General features: G+C 54.9%; 1 protein-coding gene across 1 annotated transcript; it reads left to right on the forward strand.

Moving 5' to 3' along the window:
* The first annotated feature begins 786 nt into the window (after positions 1-786).
* Positions 787-21,720, forward strand: SIGLEC1 (sialic acid binding Ig like lectin 1). The gene is made up of 21 exons (XM_060284925.1): positions 787-895; positions 5,442-5,517; positions 5,800-6,159; positions 6,428-6,724; positions 8,053-8,319; positions 8,629-8,883; positions 10,367-10,666; positions 11,331-11,588; positions 12,627-12,962; positions 13,236-13,490; positions 13,701-14,003; positions 15,036-15,296; positions 15,455-15,766; positions 16,596-16,850; positions 17,146-17,415; positions 17,503-17,754; positions 18,075-18,377; positions 19,014-19,274; positions 20,030-20,332; positions 20,593-20,695; positions 21,690-21,720. The coding sequence occupies exons 2-21, from the start codon at positions 5,469-5,471 to the stop codon at positions 21,718-21,720; spliced, it is 5,031 nt and encodes a 1,676-aa protein (XP_060140908.1). The 5' UTR covers positions 787-895; positions 5,442-5,468.
* The last annotated feature ends 850 nt before the right edge of the window (positions 21,721-22,570 follow it).

Consider the following 22,570-nt stretch of genomic DNA (forward strand, 5'->3'; position numbering starts at 1 on the left):
AGCTGAATTAAATTTGAGTTGTGAAACAAAGAAATGTGTTGTCACTTGGATCCAAGATTGCTTGGAGCAATTAACATCTGCCCCACACACCGAGTGCCTGGCACATAGTAGGCCCTCGATAAAATGGGCTCCGGTATCATGACAGTATCGCAGCCATGGCAGGGTCTTTCCTCCTCTGCTTCAGCGGGAGTGGGGGTGCTACTGAAATCCTGTGGGGGGGTGTGGGGGGAGGGAGAGTGGGAAAGGGGAGAGGGATTAGAAGCACTCCTCTAGCCTGAGGTTGGGGTCCCTGTGTTCCCCACAACTAGAGCCTGCTTCTTGGAGGGTTGTCCCCAGAGTAGCCAGGTGCAATGAGGGTGCTGGGAAGGTCCCAAAGGACCTGGAAAATCAGCACCTTTGTCTAGGTGCCCTGTCACGCTCCCCCACCCCAGGCTGGGCTTGTCTCCTTTCTTGTTGTTAGGAGGAACAGTGTGCAGAAAGCTCCCTTCCTCCTCTCTCAGACTCCCTAAAAAGGCCAAGTGGTGCCCAAAGAGAGGGGTATGGCTATGGCTGGTGAACAGGACCCCTCAGTTCCCACTTTGCTGGATAGGAGGCTCCCACAGGGCCCAAGGTCTCACTTCTGCTTGCTCAAGTCCCAGAGTCCCAGGCCTTGAGGGGGCCTTCCCCTGCCTGGGAGGTCTTTCTGGTCTTGGTGTTGTGCAAGGCCGGCAGCTTCCTCCCTGACCAGCCTCCTGGTTGGGCAGTAGGGCTGAGGCTTTGGGAAAAGAGGAAGCAACGCCGAGGCTGGGTCTCCTCTGCAGGAGAGCCAGCAGCACCTCGAGCTCCTGGCCCTGCCCCCTCCATTCTTCTCTCCTGCAGTTTGCCAGCCTTGCAGCCATCTTCCCCTGTGGAGCAGGTACTCCCATCCCTGGGCCCCGAGGGCGAGCGGAGGCTTGGGAGCAGGGCTGGGCTGGGATTTGCTGGGGGACACCTGGGTGTCCAAGCCCAAGACATTAATCAAAGCTGCACTCATAATCCAAACCCCTGCACAACCCCAAACCACCTCCAACCCACATCCCAATCCCCATCCTAACCGTCACCTTGACTCCTGCCCTGCCCAGCCCCGGTACTTATTCCAACCTTACCTCACCCTCCATTGCATCCTATCCCCAGCCATTTAGTAACAATCATCTCCATCCAGCCCCGGGCCTGACTTGCACGCTCACCCAACACCATCACTCTCAACTCCGTGCCAACCCTAATTCTATTCCAGATCCCAGTCTAACCATTACCTTCACCCCTACCCAACTGCAGCCCGACCCTCACCTTCCCCTCATTTCACTTCATTTGTTACCACTTCATTCATCTGAGCGAAGGCCCCCAGCACCGCCCAGCATAGCTTGGGGGAACGGGCATCCAGGCTAAGAGCATTTACAGTCAGATTCAGGAATGAAATGTGAAACTTTTACTACCCATTTCAAAGCCAATAGACCTCATTTATGGATAATATGGCTTTCCAAGTTAAATGTTTGGCCTATGTTTGAGGCTTTTCACTATTACGAAGATAATGTACTCCCGGAATTGCCCATCTGTACCTGATTTCTGATCTGTGGAGTAGAGCACTCCAGCTGGCTGTGTCACCCCATTTCCCTCCTTCTCCAGCCTGAATAGGGAAGTTGGGGAGAAGCTCTGGTACTGGGAAATAGAAACTGAATCCTGCACCCAGGCACAGCTGCCTACAGTAAAACTGCCTCTGCCCTTTCTTCCCCAGGCCAAACTTGGCCTCTAGGATCAGAGGTCAGGGACTTGTGGCCCAGCCGGCCCTCCCAGATGTCCTGGGACACTTGCTCTCATATAGACTTTACCCACTCACTTGCTCTCACACAGGCAGCAAACATGGGTGCCCCCCATGTGCCATCCACCCCAACCCAGGGCTGATGCAGTATATACCAGTTCTGGGAGTGGGATTTTAAACTCTGTCTTCAGAGTGCCCAAGACTTGGAGATTGGAGGATGAACCCGGGAACTGTGCTCTCCCAGATGGTCATTGCCTATGGGCTGCAGTGCTCCCTGTCCCCAGTACAGCCACCCCCTCCCCCAGGACCTGCAATCATCCCTCTGCCCCCAGGAGGTGCTGGGTGTGGGTGCCCACCAAGACACCAGCTCAAACCAAGCCCTAGGGGTACCTGCCCCTCAACACCAGGCTTTAAACAAGGACAAGGAGCTCCCTTCCTGGGGTTCTTCTTGCCCTCTCTTTTTTCCAGGAAAGTTCTCTGGGCTGAGGGTGGTCTTTGGGGTGGAACAGGCTGAGCCAATAAGCTGGACTCTGGTGGGACTGACTTCTTGGGTATTGGGACTGGGCTAAGTATAGGTGACATCTACATGATGTGATTTGGGGTGGTTCTAGAAAGGGTCCTCTCAAAAACCCCTGCTCCATTCTGGGGTCAGTATGTCTAAAATCCCACCATTCCTCCTGTAGCTTCAGCACTGCCCCTTCCAGGGCCCCAAATGGGAACATCAGGGGAGCTGGGGACAGCATGAACATTGGTGACGCCCCAGCTGTAGAGGAGCTGACCTTGATGCCCAGTGTGGCTCTGGGCCCCAGGGCCACACATGCCACCAAACATGCCCAGTAGGCTGCTGCTCAGTCCAGCATCCAGGCCATAGCATCCAGGTCATGGGCCCCAGCCTGGGCCAGCATGAGCCTCTCCTGTGGCCAAGGACCAAGTGTGGAGGGTGTGGATACATCTTCCTGGGAGAGGAGCAGGAAAAGGACTGCCCAAAGAACTGAGGATGAGCCTCTGGGCCTCAGCAAATGACCAGACCTGTCTGCAGGAGCAGCCTAGCCAGGGACCCAAGTCAACTAAAGGACGGGGCTCTGCCTGTTCTTCCCTCAGTTTTGCCTTTACTGTGCTCCCTCTCTTCACACTTGGCTAGTCATCCTGACAGGCAATTCAGGCCCTATCCAGGCTCTGGGCATCTGTTCAGCCTCTCCCCAGGTGTGCCCCCTGGCAGCTACCAGAATCAGCTGGGCCCCACCCCTGAGACAGATAGGTTAGGGGCTGGGAGATGTCATGAGTTTCCTGTTCCCACTTCCAGCCTCCCCAGGCCCTTCCCGTCAATCTGTAGAGTCAGCATTTAGGACCAGGAAGGATTGCAAAGTTGGCAACATGGGTTTTTTATGTGTATGTTGTAAAATATACATAACCTAACCATTTTTTAAGTGTTTTAACCATTTTTTCAGTGTACATTTCAGTGACATTAAGTACATTCATAATACTGTGTAACCATCCTTACTGCCTATTTCCAGAAATTTTTCATCAGCCAAAATAGAGACTCTATACCTATTAAACATTAACTCCCCAGTCCCTCCTCTCTCCAGCCCCTGGTAACCTTTATTCCACTTTCTGTCTCTACGAGTTTGCCTGTTCTAGGTACCTCATATAAGTGGATGCATACCATATTTGCCCTTTTGTGCCTGGCTTATTTCACTTAGCATAATGTTTTTAAGGTTCGCCCATGTGTGTAGTATTTGTCAGAATTTCATTCCTTCCTATGGCTGAATACTATTCTGTTGTATGGATATACCACATTGATCTGTTGATGGACACTTGGGTTGCTTCTACTTTTTGGCTATTATGAATAACTCTGCTATGAACATGTGTGCAAGTATCTGTTTAAGCCCCTGTTTTCGATTCTTTTGGGTATATAACCAGGGGTGGAGTTGCTGGATCATATGGTAAGCTATGTCTGACTTTTTGAGGAAACACAAAACTGTTTTCCAGAGGGGCTGCACAATTTTACATTTCCACCAACAGTACCTGAAGCTTCCAATTTCTCCACAGCCTTGCCAACACTTGTTATTTTCTGGTTTTGTTTGTTTGTTTACAGTGTGAAGTGGTAGCCCATTGTGGTTTTGATTTGCATTTCCTTAATGGCTAATGATGCTGAGCATCTTTTCATGGGTTTATTGGCCATTCGTATATCATCTTTGGAGAAATGTCTATACAAGTCTTTAGCTCATTTTTTTGAATTTGGGATGTTTGGTGGGGGGGGTTGTCCTTGAATTGTAGGAGTTCTTTATATATTCCAGATGTTAATCCCTTATCACCTATATGATTTGCACCTATTTTCTCCCATTCTGTGGGTTGACTTTTCTCTCTCTTGATAGTGCCCTTTGATGCAAAAAAGTTTTTCATTTTGATCAAATTCAATTTATCTATTTTTTCTTTTGTTGCTCGTGCTTTTGGTGTCATACTTAAGAAATTGTTGCCTGTTATTAGGTCATGAAGATTTTCACCCACTTTCTTCTAACAGTTTTATAGTTTCAGTTATATGTGTTTCTGGCATCTCTCCCCTTTGGATTCATATCTGTTGCACCTCTTAGAGCCCCCATCTCCACCAGGGGCACTCTATGGCGGAGGGCCTGCCTTCTTGTGCATGGTATACAGTAGGCATTTAACTCCTGTTTGTAGGATATATGTTGGGCAGGGTCCTTGTGACCCCTGTCACACCTAGACTTGCCCTGCCACCAACTCTAAACCACCAAGGACCACACCCTTCTCTTGCCCACTACTGCCGGGGGGCTCTGCACTGCTGCAGGACACATGTCCTCAGTCCCAGGTCCTGAGAAATGGGTGCTCACAGCTACCAAGGACAAGGCAAGCACAGAGGTGGCTCTGGAGTGGCTAAAGACCCCAAAGGGGAGGTTTCAGCTAGAAGCCACCTTGAAGACTGAATAAGATTTCAGCAGGCTAAGATCATTTGTGGTGAGGCCAGAGCTGGTCAGCTGGAGAGCTCATGGGCAGACAGGATTGGCCCCACAGTGGGAACTGGTTCCAGGGTGGCCCCAGGGGGAGCAGGAAATGGGGGCAGAGCTGGGAGTAGGAAAGGAAGAGCTTTCAGGGTTGTATGGGGAACCACATCTCACGGGCAATGGGGAGCCACAGAAGACTTTTGAGCAGGGGAGTGACTCTTAAAGGCTGCACTTTCGTAAGCGCTCAGTCAAGCCCCATTATGGTCTATAGCTGGTAAGACTGGTGGTAGGGAGACAAGTCTAAAGTAAGAAACCATCATTTTTGCTGGATGCCTTGGAGCAAGTCACTGGGCCTCTCTGGGCTCCAGTTCCTGGTGACTTGGGTGGCAGGGAGGGGGCAGGGAAGTGGGGGAAAGGAAGAAACAGCTGTTCATCCTTGAGGGGCCTGGGAAAGCAGAACTTAGGGCGGGGCCAAGAGACAGACAGAGGACTTTCTGGGGCATGCCACCAAGTGAGGGCATTCCTGGGTACAGCCTGAGCTGGGAACACGGGCTCCTGGCTTCCAGTGGCAGCTGCCCTGCCCTCTCACTGGGTTGGCCAGCATACCATGTGAGGAAACAGGGCTGGGCTCCCAGCAGGCTCTGAGATTGAGGTTCCCCAGGAGGCCTCTGTGTGCCCAGCCAGCACAGTGCACACCACCCTCTTAGGCACCAGAACCAGCGTGAGAACCTGCTATGGACTTCCCGCTCCAGCTCCTCCTCCTGGCCTCATCCATCCCAGCAGGTAACGTTGCTGGCCGTTTTCTTCTTAGAGGGCCTGGCTTCAGTGAGTCCAGCCCTCTGTTGGCCTGGGCAGACTGGACTGTGTCTGGTCACAGGTTTAGCTGCTGACGTTGAAGGAGGGCATGGGAAGGCAGTGACAGGGAACAGTGACCCTCTTTGGGGTGCCCAGAGGGGCTGCATTGCTGGGGGCACATCTGGGGCACCTTCTGTGGGGCAGAGCATGGGGCTTTGCAGTGACCCCAGGCCTGCATCACGCTCCTCCCTGTCCCGCCCCCCAACTCAGGCCTGACCTCATGGGGCGTCTCCAGTCCCCAGGCTGTGCAGGGCGTAAGGGGTTCCTGCCTCGTCATCCCCTGCATCTTCAGCTTCCCTGCCAGCGTGGAGGTGCCCCACGGCATCACAACCATCTGGTACTATGACTACTCGGGCAACCGGCAGGTAGTGAGCCATTCCGGGGACCCCCAGCTGGTGGAGGCCCGTTTCCAAGGCCGTGCCCTACTGGTGGGGCGTGCCGAGCACAAGTCGTGCAGCCTGCTGCTGAGAGACCTGCAGCCCGAGGACGCGGGCTCCTACAACTTCCGCTTTGAGATCAGTGAGGGCAACCGCTGGTCAGATGTCACAGGCACAGTGGTCACCGTGACAGGTGAGGAGCAGGGCCACTGCCTGGAAGGGACTCCCAGACTGCTCCTGGCCCCACTGGCTCACAGACCCAACGCTGGTCCTAAATCCAAATGCAACCTCAATCTTGGCCACAGTTCCAGCCCCAGCCCTGTGCCCCCTGGCATTACCCCCAATGAACCCCTCGCATCCTCCTTCCCCTTGAAGCCCCCCTGCCCCAGGCTGGAGTTTCTAGGGCAGGAGGTCTCAGGTGCAGTGAAGGGGAGTCCCTAGCCTCCTGTCTTTTTCCTCAGAGGAGCCCAGCATGCCCACCATTGCCTCACCAGCTGAGCTGCGCGAGGGCATGGAGGTGGACTTCAACTGCTCCACTCCCTACGCGTGCCTGCAGGAGTCAGTCAGTCTGCAGTGGCAAGGCCAGGACCCCACCCGCTCCGTCACCTCCAACCTCCAGAAGCTTGAGCCCACAGGCATCATCCACCTGGAGACCCTCCACATGGCCCTGTCCTGGCAGGACCATGGCCGGACCCTGCGCTGCCAGCTCTCGGTGGCCAAACACAAGACTCAGGGCGAGATTCACCTCCAAGTGCAGTGTGAGTGTGCTGGGGGCCACGCCCTCTTTACTGAGCACACGTCTGTGGCTCCCCCGTGGAAACAGTCCCTTCTCCAGCCTGTAGAAACAGCCAAGCTGCACTCGGACCAAAGGGTGGGGCAGGTGGAGAGAGACTACTAAGCCCTAAGGGCCACATTGAAAGGCTCTCTTCCACCTCCAGTCCCCGAAGCTGGGCTGGGCAGAGAAGAGGAGACACAAAAAGCCAGAGAATTGGGGGTCGAGCAGCAGGGGCCCTGGGATTTAGCCCAGCCCTGGAGGTTGCCACGGAGGCAGGGGTTTACCCCTTTCCTGCCTAAGGCCACTCATACTCGTGACCAGGGTAACACCCAGACATGGCAAAGAGGCAGTGGGAGAAAGTCCGAGTTTTCACTTGGTTATGCAACTTCCCATCACAGTAAAACAGGGCAGCCTGTTCTAGAACGACTGCTGTACACAGGCATCAGTCTGGCCGCTGGCTCCGCCATCAACTAGATGAGCAAACTTTGGGCAAGTTACTTGCCTCTCAGAGCCTCTGTTTTCTCATCTGTATAGTGGAGGTAATAGTAAATTCTTTCTATCTCACAGGATTGTTATGAAAATTAAAGGAGTGCTTGGTACCTATTAAGCACTCAAAAATATTAGCTTCTATTATTTTCATATTTACATAGATTAAGCACTTGAAAATATTAGCTTTTTTTTTTTTTTTTTTGGCCACACCTCACAGCTTGCTGGATCTCATTTCCCTGACCAGGGATTGAACCTGGGCCACAACAGTGAAAGCCCAGAATCCTAACCACTAGTCAACCAGGGAACTCCTGAAAATATTAGCTTTTATTAGTATAGTTACATAGAGAGAGGCTTTGGAACAAGATTTAAAGAAGTGCAGTTTCTTTGTATTGTATTTGTATTTCTTTGTTGTAACTCAACAAATGAGGTAAACATTCTGAGTGAATTTGACTCTGCCTTTGGCCCCTCCATTAGGTGGTTGGTCCCTTGACAACAGCTACCACAAGCCACTAAAGCAAGCAGTGTGTCCATGACTCTCAGATAGAAGAGAGGTAATGGACATGTCATGAGGCAGAAAGCCATAGAGGGCAGCGTAGGCTGGACGCTAGGCCAAGCATCACAGCATCAGGCTGTCAGTGGAGAAGGAAGGGATCAGGACTCCTCACAAGGTGGGGGGCAGTGCCTGCCCTGGACGGGGGAACTAATGGGACTTATGATTTATCTGGGTGGGCTTCCTTAAGGCAGAGTGTTGAAAGAGGAGAGGAAAAATGCCCCCTGCCTTCCCTGAGCACCATATTCGACACCCCCCATCATGCCTTGCAGATGCCCCCAAGGGTGTGAAGATCCTCCTCAGCCCTTCGGGGCGAAACATCCTTCCAGGTGATCTGGTCACACTCACCTGCCAGGTGAATAACAGCTACCCTCAGGTCAGTTCCGTGCAGTGGGTCAAGGATGGGACGCACCTCAAAGACCAGAGTCATGTACTACAGCTGCCCCAGGCAGCCTGGGCCGATGCTGGCATCTACACCTGTGAAGCTGGGAATGGCGTGGGCTCTTCGGTCTCACCCCCTGTCAGCCTCCACGTCTTCAGTGAGTCCTGGGTGAGCCTGGGTCTTGACCAGAGGGCAGGGAGGTGTCCAGGCCATGGCAGCTGAGGGAAACCAGGCCAAGGTGCCTCCTGGGATGCCGGTAAGGAGTCCCAGCCTTGTGTCAGACAGATGACAAACCTCCCTGGCAGTGAACAGGGCAAAGAGATGCGTGCCCAGTCCAGGAGGCTCCTCTGCAGAAGGGGCGTGATGTAGAATGGGCAGAGATTTAGGCTGATTGGCTGCAGCCCTGAGGGTTTGGGCCTGGAAGTCAGCTGGGTATCCCCCAGTGTGCCCTATGTTGCCCCCCCAGTGGCTGAGGTCCAGGTGAGCCCAGCAGGCTCCATCCTGGAGAACCAGACAGTGACGTTGACCTGCAACACACCTAAAGAAGCGCCCAGCGAGCTGCGCTACAGGTGGTACAAGAACCACGCCCTGATGGAGGACACTCACAGCCACATCCTCCAGCTGCGCTCAGCCACCAGGGCTGATACAGGCTTCTACTTCTGTGAGGTGCAGAATGCCCAGGGCAGCGAGCGCTCTGGCCCGGTCAGCGTGGTGGTCAGCCGTAAGTGGTGGGGGGTGGGGCACTGGACCTGGGAGCAGGGCTAAAGAGTAGAGCCCCCTGCAGAAGGGTTGGGGTCGTGGGCCCAGGAGCCCTTGAGCTCACATCTGGTCAAGGCTTTGACATCCCCGGCCTTCAGTTTCCTCCTATTTAAAAAAACTTTTGGGCTTCCCTGGTGCCGCAGTGGTTGAGAGTCCGCCTGCCAATGCAGGGGACACGGGTTCGTGCTCCGATCCAGGAGGATCCCACGTGGCGCGGAGCGGCTGGGCCCGTGAGCCATGGCCGCTGAGCCTGCGCTTCTGGAGCCTCTGCTCTGCAGCGGGAGAGGCCACAACAGTGAGAGGCCCGCGTACCACAAAAAAAAAAAAAAAACCAAAACCTTTTTATTTTGAAATAAGTTCAAACTTTAAAAAAGTTGCAAGAAGAAAACAAAGAATTATCATATACCTTTAACCTAGATTCCGCATTTGTTAATATTTTTGGAAAATTGATTTTCTCTCTCTCTCTAACTATATATTATATGTGTTTGTATATATATGTGCTCACACATGCACACATATACATGTATGTATGTATATATGCACATATATGTGTGCGTGCATGCACACATTTTCCTCTACATATATACTCTCTATCCACATGCATACATACATATGCACTCTATAGGTATACATACACACATATTCTATCATCTATCTATCCATCCATTTGTATTCCTGAAGTTGCAGGCATAATGCCCCTTTACCCCTTAATTTCTCAGCATGTATTTCCTAGGGTCACTCTCATGCATAATCACAGTACGATTGTATGTAGTCAGGAAACTTAACATTGATACAAGGCCATTGTCTAATCTACAATCCATATTTAAATTTTACCAGTTGGTCCAATAATGTCCTTTAGGTAATTACTTTTTTCTGGTCCAGGATTCAATCCAGGATCCTGCATTGCATTCAGTTGTCAAGTCTCTTTATTCTCCTTCATTCTGGCATAGCTCCTCAGCCTTTCCTTGTCTTCCTTGACATTGAGCTCCAACGAGCACAGGCTAGTTGTTCTGTGATGCTCTCAGTTTGTGTTGGTCTGAATGGAGCAGACCGAGCCAGTGCACGTGGGCAGGAACACCGTGGATGTGATTCTGTGTCTGTCTCCCTGTGTCACATCAAGAGGCACGTGGGGTCAGTTTGTCCCATTGCTGGGAGTGTTCACTTTGATTATTTGGGGCAGTGCTGCCCACTGCCAGGTTTCTTTGCCAGTTTTCCCACCTTTAAAGTGGGGTCCCTGGATCCCCACTCTCAGGGTGGCCACAAGGATTGACTGGGATGACAGAGTGATTTGCCCAATCCGGGATAGACACTCAGGAGCTGCTGGGGTCACTGCCCCTTTCCCAAGGCATTATGGGACAAAGTGGGTTCAGGAGTCATAGGCTATAAGGGGAGATCCAGGAATGCCCCTGTTGAGGGTAACAGGTCTGCCCCTCATCTTCACACAGACCCACCCCTCGCCCCGGACCTAACTGCCTTCCTGGAGACACAGGCAGGACTGGTGGGCATCCTCCAGTGCTCTGTGGTCAGCGAGCCCATGGCTACTCTGGTGTTGTCACATGGGGGCCTCATCCTGGCCTCCACTTCTGGGGAGGGTGACCACAGCCCACGCTTCAGTCTCTCCTCTGCCCCCAACTCCCTGCACCTGGAGATTCGAGACCTGGGGCCAACTGACAGCGGAGAGTACACGTGCTCAGCCACCAACTCTCTTGGGAATGCGTCCTCCACTCTGGACTTCCATGCCAATGGTAAGATGGCCCCAGTGAGGCTAGTGGAAGGAGTCTGAGGAGAAGGCCTTCTCTGGCACCTTCCTCCTGGGAGCCCAGAGGGGTCAACTGAGGGCCTGAACTAGTTGGCTAGAAAAAAATCACATCAAAGATATGAGGTATACAGTCATCCCAGCCTCAGAGGTTCCTAGAAGTCAAGGCAAAAAGGGAAACATGGCAGATTGAGTTATTCCTTTAGTACCCATTCTGACTCTGAGCTTGGAGGGTTCTTCAACGCGCATTCATTTGTTTTTTATTTATTGAACATTTGGGGCAGACTCCGTGCTAGGAGTCAGATGCAGAAGGCCAAGTAGAGAAGCTGGGTCTTGGTGCATGTGCTGCCCTTCCCTCCTTCTGAGGCAGACATAGCTAATTGACCAAGCCAGGTTTTTGACATAAGCCTGGGATCTGGCTCAGAATCCTTCCCAGCCATGCTTTAGCCAGCTACTACCAATAAGAGCTGAATTGGCATTCAAGACCAGACCCTCCTGGATCATCAAGAGATTCACAGAGCTGATGCCACGATGCCCAGAGCTCCCTACAATTGAGTTGGGAGAGGGGAACCCGGGGGCGCTTCCTGTGGTGGGTGGCATGAAGCCACAGGCATGCAGGGGAGCCGAGCCTTCCTCTCTCCCTTTCCTGCTAGCAGTCCGCCTCCTCATCAGCCCGGCAGCAGAGGTGGCAGAAGGGCAAGCAGTGACACTGAGCTGTAGGAGCAGCCTAAGCCCGACACCTGACACACACTTCTCCTGGTACCGGAATGGGGCCTTCCTTCTCAAGGGCCCCAGCAGCAGCCTTCTGCTCCCCGCTGCCTCCAGCACTGACGCCGGCTCATACCACTGTTGGGCCCAGGATGGCCATAGCACCAGCGGGCCCTCCTCACCTGCTGTCCTTACCGTCCTCTGTGAGTAGCCTTCCCACCAGCCCGTGGCTGCCGTGAGGAGGATCAGCCCATTGGAGTCCATCAGCCACCCCCACCTCCTCCAGGCTCTCCTGGCCCCGTCCTGCCCTGGGGTCTAGATGAGGAAGGCAGCCACGAGCCTAGACATCGCGGACCTCGACACCCAGGAGTGAAATTTGGAGACCGAGGCTGGGGAATCTCATTTCCCAGCCCCAGTTCCATTAGGGCTCTGCCTCTAGACTCAGACCCATCATTGACACCATGTCCAAACTTTGTCCTCCAGAGCTGGGCCCTGGGACACTGTACTCATATATGTGCACACACCCCATAGGCTGTGCCCTCACAGGTGCAGACACGAAGGCAGAGCCTCTCCGCACAGGGACTGCGTCCTGTCAAGGGTGGATGCTTTTGAGGGGCTGACCAATGTTCAGGACATACTTAGCTTCCAGAACACTTTCCCTGACATGTGCAGGAGTCATGTCCGGGGACTGTCAGGAAGAGCAGGTGCCTCTAGGGGGTTTTCTAGTGTTCAGGGTGAGATGACATGGGGACTTTGGCCCCAATCTTCAGAAACTTCTAGGAAGAGGGCATTTTAGGCATTATCTATTCTCACAGGAGCTGGCTTGGAGATCAGAGATAAGAGGCAGGAAGGATCTTGGGGGAAGGGATGGGGTGCAGAGTGGAAGCAGAGAGCAAGACACCCATGGATTGCTAGGTAGGCACCTGCTCAGGAGCACCTGGAGGTTATGCAAGGTGGCTGCTTGCCTATATGGTACCTCTGTCCAAGCTAGAAAATGGCACTCCTTCTTCTGAGAAGATGCAGTCCAGCGCTAGGGCATAGCTTAGCACAAGGGGCATGGGCTGAGGTCCTCCCACCCTTGTCTGTTTGTCCTTGTGTCGTGCACAGCCTGCACAGCTGTTTGAGGCAGCTCTGGGTACCTGCCTTTGCTCGGTGTGTTCTGGGAGCCTCGCCAGCCTTTAGCGGACCTGTGGGACCCTGGCAGAGGCTGTGGGAGAGTGCCCATGCTCCTCTCCCTACAGATGCCCCACGCCAGCCCATGTTTACCGCCCGGCTGGACCTTGATACTGCAGGAGCTGGGGCTGGACGGCGAGGCCTCCTCTTGTGCCGTGTGGACAGTGATCCCCCCGCCCAGCTGCGGCTGCTCCACAGGGACCGTGTCGTGGCCTCTTCCCTGCCATCCGGGGGCAGCTGTAGCACCTGTGGGGGCTGCTCCCAACGCACAAAAGTCACCAGGGCCCCCAACCTGCTGCGTGTAGAGATCCAAGACCCGGTGCTGGAAGACGAGGGCATGTACCTGTGCGAGGCCAGCAGTCTCCTGGGCAATGCCTCTGCCTCGGCGACCTTCGATGCCCAGGGTGAGGCGGGTCAGGGAAAGAGTCGCTCAGGGTCAGGGGCTGGTACTTGGGACCCCATTCCTTTGCAACCCCCAGCTCTAAGGTGGGTCTATTGGGCGAAACCACCTTTGGTCAGCAGTGGGAGATTGCTTTCCTCCCCATGCCCCATGGGCACCCCAGAGGGCCTCCTTCCCACCTCCTCCAGGCAGGGAGGCTGGACCACTGGCCCCGGGGTCTGGGGGGAAGACATCAAGCGAGGCCTGTCTCAGTAGGCCTGTGCTGCCTGTTCTCCAGCCACTGTCCTGGTCATCACACCATCGCACACGCTGCAGGAGGGCACTGGAGCCAATCTGACTTGCAGGGTGGACCGGGAAGCCGGTGGCCCTGCCAACTTCTCCTGGTTCCGGGATGGGGCACTGTGGGCCCAGGGCCCCCTGGAGACCCTGACGCTGCTGCCTGTGACCAGAAGGGATGCTGCCCTGTATGCCTGCCGCATCCTCACCGAGGCTGGTGCCCAGCTCTCCACCCCTGTGGTCCTGACTGTGCTCTGTGGGTGATGGGCAAGGGCAGGTCTGGGCCCTTGGAGGGTGGAAGGGGTGGTCTGGGGGAAACAGGGCTGAGGTTGGGTTTGGGGAGGCAAGAACTTGGCTCGGGTGTGGGCAAGTGCAGGACGGAACTGCGTGTGTGTGTGTAACGGAGTGTGGCAGGTGAAAGGTGATAAGCTGTGCTGGGGGCCTGAGCTCCCCACTGTCCCTGCAGATCCCCCAGATCCTCCAAAGCTGTCAGCTCTCCTGGATGTGGACCAGGGCCACACGGCTGTGTTCATCTGTACTGTGGACAGTCGCCCTCTTGCCCAGCTGTCTCTGTTCCATGGGGAGCACCTCCTGGCCACCAGCTCAGGGCCCCAGCTCTCATCCCGTGGCCATCTCCAGGCCAAAGCCACGGCCAACTCCCTGCAGCTAGAGGTCCAAGACTTGAGCCTGGCGGACTCTGGCAGCTACCGCTGTGAGGCCACCAATGTCTTGGGATCAGCCAACACTTCCCTCTTCTTCCAGGTCCGAGGTGAGTGTCAGTCCTCTGAAGCTGTGGTGGACCCAAGTGCCCTGGGGGCCACTCTGCATATTTATGTATAGATGTATAATATATAATATACAAATGTGAGTATATATACATATATATACACATGCATATGAATATATTCATATTCTTCATTTATCTATCTATATTCTTCTGTAATAATCCTCCCTAAGTGAATAAACCAGAAAAAAGGAAAGTTAATATCAATAATGCTGCAAAGGCCAAAGAAAAACACATTTTTTTCTACCACAATGACAAACATCAGTTTTTGAACATTTTCCTTGGGCTTTGATTCTGTAGAGAAATTGAAGGGGCTTGCTCATGGTCACGTGACTGGTCCCTGGCACAGTCTGGGCTCTCAGTCACCACTCCGGCTGTCCCTCCTTTTTACTCCCTCAACCCTGGTCTCCTCATGCCTCAGACCCAGGGGGCACTAGGGACAGCCCTTTGCCCGGTCCTCAGTTCCTGGGCTCTCATGACTTAGAGGTTGGGTGCAGAGTTGGCTGGAGAGAGCTGAAAAGAACTCAAGATTACACAGCTGCTAACTTCCCCTTTTAAGCACTTGGTCACCCATGCTGAGGCCAGCTCATGATAAGGACAATGGCACTTGGCATGACCTAAATCCCTACCATTTCAGTGCTTTATGGGGTCAAACCAACATTTGTCAAGAGCTAACATGTGCAGGTGCTGTGCCTGGCACTGGGGTTACAGGTCACACAAGCTGAGGGGCCAGGTGAGGCTCACCCTCTGGTAGGTGAAATACGATTGACAAAGCAAAACCATAACTCAAGGTGGTGGGCAGTGAATGCTAGGTCAGAACCAGGGCACGGGAGTCAGGTGCAGGAGAGGAAGAGGCGTGGAACTGCAGTGGGGCCCTCAGTAGTGGTCTGGTTGGGGAGCTGTGGCTCCGGGACACGGGCTTGGGGTCTTGCAGTCCTCATGTGGACACACATGTAGTCCCAGAATGTGGGACGGTATGGTGGAGGGCCCTCACCTGCTCTTGGTTTCTCCCTGCAGGAGCCTGGGTCCGGGTGTCACCATCGCCTGAGCTCCGAGAGGGCCAGGCTGTGGTCTTGAGCTGCCAGGTACCCACAGGGGTCCTGGAGGGGACCTCATACCGCTGGTATCGGGATGGCCAGCCCCTCCAGGAGTTCACCTCGGCCACAGTCCATTTTGCAGCCATAACTTTGAGCAAAGCTGGGGCCTACCATTGCCAAGCCCAGGCTCCAGGCTCAGCCACCACGAACTTGGCTGTCCCCGTCAGCCTCCACGTGTCCTGTAAGCACTTTTATCTCGTTTGTGTTTCCTGGGGGATGAGGGAGCCAAGGGCATGACTGGGGAAGGAGATGCCGAGCCCCAGGTCCTGGGCTCTGCCTCCGAGAGTCCTAGATGAGGGACCACCTGGTTGGGCCCTGACCACTGCCTGCTTTGTGTAGATGCCCCTCGCCAGGCCACACTCATCCCCCTGATGGACACAGGCCCTGGGCGACTGGGCCTCCTCCTGTGCCGTGTGAACAGCGACCCTCCAGCCCAGCTACGACTGCTCCACGGGGACCTCCTCGTGGCCTCTACCCTACAAGGTGTGGGGGAGCTTGCAGGCAGCTCTCCCCGGCTACAGGTGGCTGTGGCCCCCAACATGCTGCGTCTGGAGATCCACAATGCAGTGCTGGAGGATGAGGGCGTTTACACCTGCGAGGCCACCAACGCCCTGGGCCAGGCCTCGGCCTCAGCCACCTTTGATGCCCAGGGTCAGTGTAGGGGTGTGAGTGTGTGTGTGGGTGGCTCCTTTAAGAGAAGAGGAGGTTGGAGAGGGTTCTGGAAGCCTGGGGCACAGGCAGGAGGGTTGAACATAGGACAGTCTGCATTCCCACCCTCCTTAAGGGCAGCAGTCTCCAGACCTGGTTTTCATGGAAAACCTTTTTTATTTTTATTTATTTATTTTAAAAATTTTATTATTTATTTATTTTTGGCTGCGTTGGGTCTTCGTTGACTGCACACGGGCTTTCTCTCGTTGCGGCGAGCAGGGGCTACTATTTGTTTCATTGCAGGGTGCAGGCTTCTCATTGCGGTGGCTTCTCTTGTTGCAGATCACAGGCTCTAGGTGCACGGGCTTCAGTAGTTGTCGCGCACGGGCTCAATAGTTGTGGCTCACGGGCTTAGTTGCTCCGCGGCATGTGGGATCTTCTCGGACCAGGGCTCCAAACTGTGTTCCCTGCTTCGGCAGGCAGATTCTTAACCACTGCACCACCAGGGAACTCCCTGAAAACCTTTCTTAAAAACAGAATTTTACATGAATGCCCAGTGGATAAAACTAATCAGAAAGGGGACACTCAAGGAGAAACCACAGCAGGGCAGATGAGGCCTGTAGGAGTCAGGGCGCCACAGAGAGAACTCTGCTTGGGACCACCTGACAGATGATGAGCCATTTCCTAAGCTCCATATCTGAGCCCCACTTACAGGTGGGTCACCTGTGCCTCCCAGAGACCGAGGGGCTTCCCACCCTCATGGAGACAGTTGGCTTGCTTTACACAGCCTTCGGTATTCCCTGGTGTCCCCATGCCCTCCTTCTCTCCCCAGCTGTGAGTGTGCAGGTGTGGCCCAAAGCCACCGTACAGGAGGGGCAGCTGGTGAACCTGACCTGCCTTGTATGGGCTACCCACATGGCCCAGCTCACCTATACATGGTACCAAGATGGGCAGCAGCGCCCAGGTGCTGTCCACTCCATCCGCCTGCCCAACGTCACGGTCATGGATGCTGCCTCCTACCGCTGTGGCGTGTTGACCCCTGGCCAGGCACTCCACCTCTCCAGACCCGTCACCCTGGACGTCCTCTGTGAGTGTGGCTGGATGCAGGGTGGAGCTGGGAGGAATGACAACAGCTTGCAGGGATCAGGGCATGGCCAGAGCCTCACAGGCATCCACCCCAGGAACTCAGTAACGAGCTGGCTGATGGAGTACTGGACAAGGAGTTTGGGACCACTGGGGCAGAGAAGCAGTGCCCCAGATTGGGCAAGTGGAGGCCTTTGGGGGTGGGGAGCCAAGGTCCTCTTGGTTAGAATGCCACCTGAAAACTGGCCTCCTCACCACTGTGGTCCCTGAACTCCTTCTATGCCTTTGTGCCTCCGTAGATGCACCCCGCGGCATGCGCCTGACCTATCTCCTGGAGAGCCGCGGCGGGCAGCTGGCCCTGGTGCTGTGCACAGTGGACAGCCGCCCACCTGCCCAGCTAGCCCTCAGCCACGCTGGCCGTCTCCTGGTGTCCTCGACCACAGACTCTGTCCCCAACACCCTGAGGCTGGAGCTGTGGGAGCCTAGGCCCAGTGATGAGGGTCTCTACAGCTGCTCGGCCCGCAGTCCTCTGGGTCAGGCCAACATGTCCCTGGAGCTGCGGCTAGAGGGTGAGGCAGGGCCCTAGCCAGGCCCACCAGGTGTGGGATCAGTTATGGTGACTGGCCAGCCCAGCTGACCATGTCTTCTTGGTACAGGTGTGCAGGTGACCCTGGCTCCGTCAGCCACTGTGCCCGAGGGAGCCCCTGTCACAGTGACTTGTGAAGACCCTGCTGCCCGCCCACCCACCCACTATGCCTGGTACCACAACAGTCGTTGGCTGCAGGAGGGGTCAGCTGCCTCGCTCTCGTTCCCGATGGCTACACGGGCTCATGCGGGTGCCTACACCTGCCAGGTCCAGGATGCCCAGGGCACACGCAGCTCCCAGCCCACAGCGCTGCATGTCCTCTGTGAGCGAGTGTCCTTGGCTGGGGGTACCCAGGGTGGATGGAGGGTGCTTCTGGGCCCTGGTGTGGGTGGGCATAGGACTGCAGGGAACCTGGGAACGGACACTTGGGGAAAGAAAGACATAGGTGATGAGGGAAGATTCCTTAAGGTCCTGTGAACCCTGTCTGGAGGAATCTGCCCACAGGACTCCTGAGAAGCTGTCACTTCCCAGAAGTGACCATTTTCCCAGAGGTTTCAGCCTCACCAATGCCAGGCAGGTGGACAATGGATAGCACAGGGTTTCCAAGCAAAGCCCTCAACTCTGCCCTGCCCCACAATGCAGATGCCCCTCGGGACGCTATCCTGTCCTCCTTCTGGGACTCAAGGGCCAGCCCCATGGCCGTGGTACAGTGCACTGTGGACAGCGAGCCACCTGCCGAGCTGGCCCTGTCCCGCGATGGCAAGGTGCTGGCCACCAGCCACGGGGTCCACGGCTTAGCAGTGGGGACGGGCCACGTCCAGGTGGCCCGCAACGCCCTGCGGCTGCGGGTGCAAGATGTGCCCTCAGGTGACAAGGACACCTACGTCTGCACGGCCCGCAACTTGTTGGGCTCAATCAGCACCATGGGGCAGCTGCAGGCAGAAGGTGAGCAGGCCAGAGCGCAGGAGGGGCGCCAGTGCTGTGGGGTCTGAGTCCATGTGAGGGGTGGGGCTCCCACAAAAGGGGGCTGGCTGGCCTGACCTGGTGGGGAGGAACAGCTCCCCCTGGAGGGGGTTGCCCAGCCTGAGGGGGAGAAACAGCCTGGCCCTTGGAGAGCTCCCTACAGAGCGGGCGGGGCATGGAGGTATGGCAATGTCCAAGGGGAGCTTGGGAGCAGGGGAGACATAACCTTGCCCTCACAGGGCCCAGACTGCGGGTGGGAGCACTGACCTGCCCTGGGGAAACCAGGGATGGGAAGACAGACATAACCCTACCCTCAGGGAGCTCAGTTTGAGGGACAAGGTGCAGCTCCACCTTGGGGAGTCCAACCTGAGGGCAAGACACAGCCTCACCCATCGAAAAGCTTGAATTGATGAGAGAGGGAGGCAGAGCTTTGCCCCGGAATTCCCCGGGGCAAGGAGGAGAGATAGCCCTGTTCTCAATCTGATGGGGGAGACACAGTCCCACTTTTGGGGATCCAGATCCCAAGTCAGATCAGGCTTTCCCATCATGCACAGAGGCCAACCCAGAGACTCCGGCTCCTACAGGCCTACAGATTCCTAACCACCTCTGGTCCTGCAGGTGTGCGCGTGGTGGCTGAGCCAGGGCTGGATGTGCCTGAGGGCACAGCGCTGAACCTGAGTTGTCACCTCCCTGGCAGCCCTGGGCCCATGGGGAACTCTACCTTTGCTTGGTTCTGGAATGGCCGGCAACTACACACAGATCCTGTGCCCACCCTCGCCTTCACTCATGTGGCCCTCGCCCAAGCTGGGATGTACCACTGCCGGGCTGAGCTCCCCACTGGGGCCACCACCTCTGCTCCAGTCATGCTCCGGGTGCTCTGTGAGTGTGACATCCTCCCCCTGCCCCAGTCTCCCCACATCTCACACGCCCACTTCAGGTCTTCCTCCTCTTCTGTCTGCAAAGAGCAAGGACTTCACAGGAATGGAGTCCTGGGTCAGAGGATTCCCAGTGACTGATGTGTGATCTTGTGCATCCCTGCCTTGGCTTCCTTATCTGTAGAATGTCAGTCCCCTCACCTTGTGAGGAGTACACAAGATAGTATACAGTAGGCCCTCATTAACATTGGCCCCCTACTTTATTCTTCACCAGGGACCCATACTGTATCAGTAAGCTATTGCTGTGTAATAAGCCACCCCAAAACCTAGTGCTTAAAACGACAGCCATTTTTCATTTGCTCACAATTCTGTGGGTCAGAAATTTGGGCTGGGCTCAGCTGTGCAGCTCTGCTAGTCTTACCTCATGTGGCTGCATTTGCCCAGTGGCTGAACAGAGGCTAGATGGTCTAGGATGGCTTCACCCTCATGGCAATTGGGGCTGGCTATAGGCTGGGCCACATGTATCCAGCAGGTTGGCCTGGGCTTCCCACATGGTTGTTTTCCAAGGCCCCTTGAGGTCTAGCCCTGAAGTCATACAATGTTATTTCTTCTGCCTTCAAAGTGAGTCACAGATTTAAGGAGTGAGGAAACAGGCTCTCCCTCTTAATGGGTGGAGCAGCAGTCATCTTGCATGGGGTACAGGGAGGGGAGGAATTTGTGGTTGTTTCTGCAATCACCACACTCCCTGTCTTCCCACAGACCCTCCCAAGACACCCACCATGATGGTTTTTGTGGAGCCCGAGGGTGGCGTCCAGGGCATTCTGGACTGCCGAGTGGACAGCGAGCCCCTAGCCAGCCTGACCATCCACCTTGGCAGTCGGCTGGTGGCCTCCAGCCAGCCCCAGGTTGCTCCTGCCGAGCCACACATCCACGTCTCAGCCACCCCTAATGCCTTGAGGGTGGATATCGAGGAGCTGAGGCCTGGTGACCAGGGGGAATATGTGTGCTCTGCCTCCAATGCCCTGGGCTCTGCCTCTGCTGCCACCTACTTTGGAACCAGAGGTGAGGGGGGCTCTATCTCTCAGGCCACTCTGCATAGAGGCCCAGTTCTCAGGTCCAAAGGCTTCCTTCTGAGGTCTTTCCTGAATCACTTCTGCTGCAATCAGCTTGTCTAGTCTAGACTGATTTCTTGAAGCTCCTTTGCATGGGGACGCTTCTGAGAGAAAGTGAAACTTAGGTTTCATCTTGGGGGAGTCACCTTAGGAGGGAGCATTGGAGGCCTGGAGCCACAGCCACCCCTAAACCCCACCCCTGTGTTCCAGCCCTGCATCGCCTGCATCTGTTCCAGCAGCTACTCTGGGTCCTGGGGCTGCTGGCAGGCCTCCTCTTCCTACTGTTGGGCCTGGGGGCCTGCTACGCCTGGAGGTGGGTCTGGAGCTAGAAGGTGGACAGAGTTACCTCCTCCTTCCCCCATGTTCCTCCCACCAAATTCACAAGCTCCATACTTCCTAGCCTGTCCCTCTCTTTGCTCCAAATTTGGAAAGCCCTTCTAGAATCGTCTCTAAATCTATCTTTCTGTAGTTTTCTTCTTTTCTTATCTCTGCCCTCTCACTGCTGAAGACAGGGCTGGGGAGGAAGAAAGTAGCCTACTCTCCACAAATCTCCCCAGCGCTCTGTGTAGTGAGCAGTCTGGGGTGAAGCTTACAGGGTGGGGGAAGGGAATGGGGGCAGGCGGGGGAGGGGAGAGACTCTCTGAGTCCACTTTTACCCTTGCAGAAGGAGGCATTTTCATAAGCTGAGAGTGGGTGAAAATTCAATGGAGATGGCTTCTCAGAAGGAAACCACACAGGTATTCGTTCACCATGTGGGCACATGCAGACACAATGCTCGGCTAACCCGCACTGCGGGGCTGGCACCGAGAGATTACTCTCATTTATAGGATGGTATCTGGGGCTAGGCAGAGACTAGGGAGAGAGCATAGTGACCCAGCGCCCCCTGAGAAGACAGGGGGAGCCATATTCTGACTGGGGCAGAGCAGTCACGTGCTTGCTGCGTGGCTGCCTGAATGACTGGAGCAGACATTCTGAACTGAGCAGCATCACCTCTACTTCCAGGACACATCTTGTAACACGGGACCCCACCTGGGTTTTAGGGTCTCTCTTCCCCACTCCTGATTCTGCCCATCACCTGGGCAGGAGTGAAAGTCTGTTTCTCCTCCCCTGTGATGTGTCCCCTTCTTCAGATAATCCATTTGGTGGGCCAGGGCTCCCAGCCACATTTCCAGTCATGCACACTCTCACCAATCCCCTTGGGACCCCTACCCAAGGCTGGGGACCTGGGGGACTGCCCTCCAGAGTTAGAGGTCAGGTGATGACTACTCCCAGAGTCCTCCAGTGACCAGAGTTTTCTCTGTGGGAAGCTCATTGATCCTGGTGCAGCCACATTTGTGACCTCGTCCTGTGCTCTGCCCCTGAGCTGACCTGTAGCATTTCCTGCCTTCAGGGGGAGGAGGTTACCGGAATCTGTGACGACTCGGGCCCTGTGAACAAGGCAGCGTTGGGTCCTGCCTGCCTCCATGAAAACAGCCCTGTGGCACCTGACTTTCTATGACCTGGCTCCAAACCCCAAGAAAAATGGGTGGTGAGAGGTGGAGGTGAACATCAATCTACCAGGAAAGGTGTTGACCCTGGAGGACTCTGAAGAGAAATGAATTGACCATGTCCATGTCTCTTTCTCTTTTCTCTGGATCTCATCTCTCCATTGATATTCCAGTGCATTGCCTCTTCATATCTTTCTCCTCCAAGCTTACCCTGGACATTTGAGATGGATTAGAATAGAAGAAAAGCTTTCTACATCATCACAGGCTGGTCAAGGCACTCTGTACTAGCTAGAATATAAGCTAGGCTACTCTAGCAAGACCAAATACAGTAACTTCAACGTGAGAGAATTTGATTTTTCTCTCCCATACTAGTCTGGGAATGTTATGGTGGTTTAAGATGTTGGAGCTCTGGATCCTTCTATTTTGTTTTTCTCCATCCCTAAAATGTTGCCTTTGATTGTGAAGTTCACAGTGATGCCATTGCATTCACACTTCCTCCAGCAAGAAGAGGGAAGAGTGGAAGTTAAAGGCATGCCCATTCCCATTGTGGCTACAACCCATTAGTTGCGCAGGTAATTTCCACTTACTTCCCATTGGCTGGAATTTAGTCATATGGCCATGCCAAGCTGCAAGGGATTCTGGGAAATGTAGTTTTTAATTATATATTCAAAGGACTCCCAACTATCAACTCATCCCTGAGA

This window comes from Globicephala melas, chromosome 15 (assembly GCF_963455315.2).
Source record: "Globicephala melas chromosome 15, mGloMel1.2, whole genome shotgun sequence".
In the NCBI taxonomy this organism is placed as follows: domain Eukaryota; kingdom Metazoa; phylum Chordata; class Mammalia; order Artiodactyla; family Delphinidae; genus Globicephala; species Globicephala melas.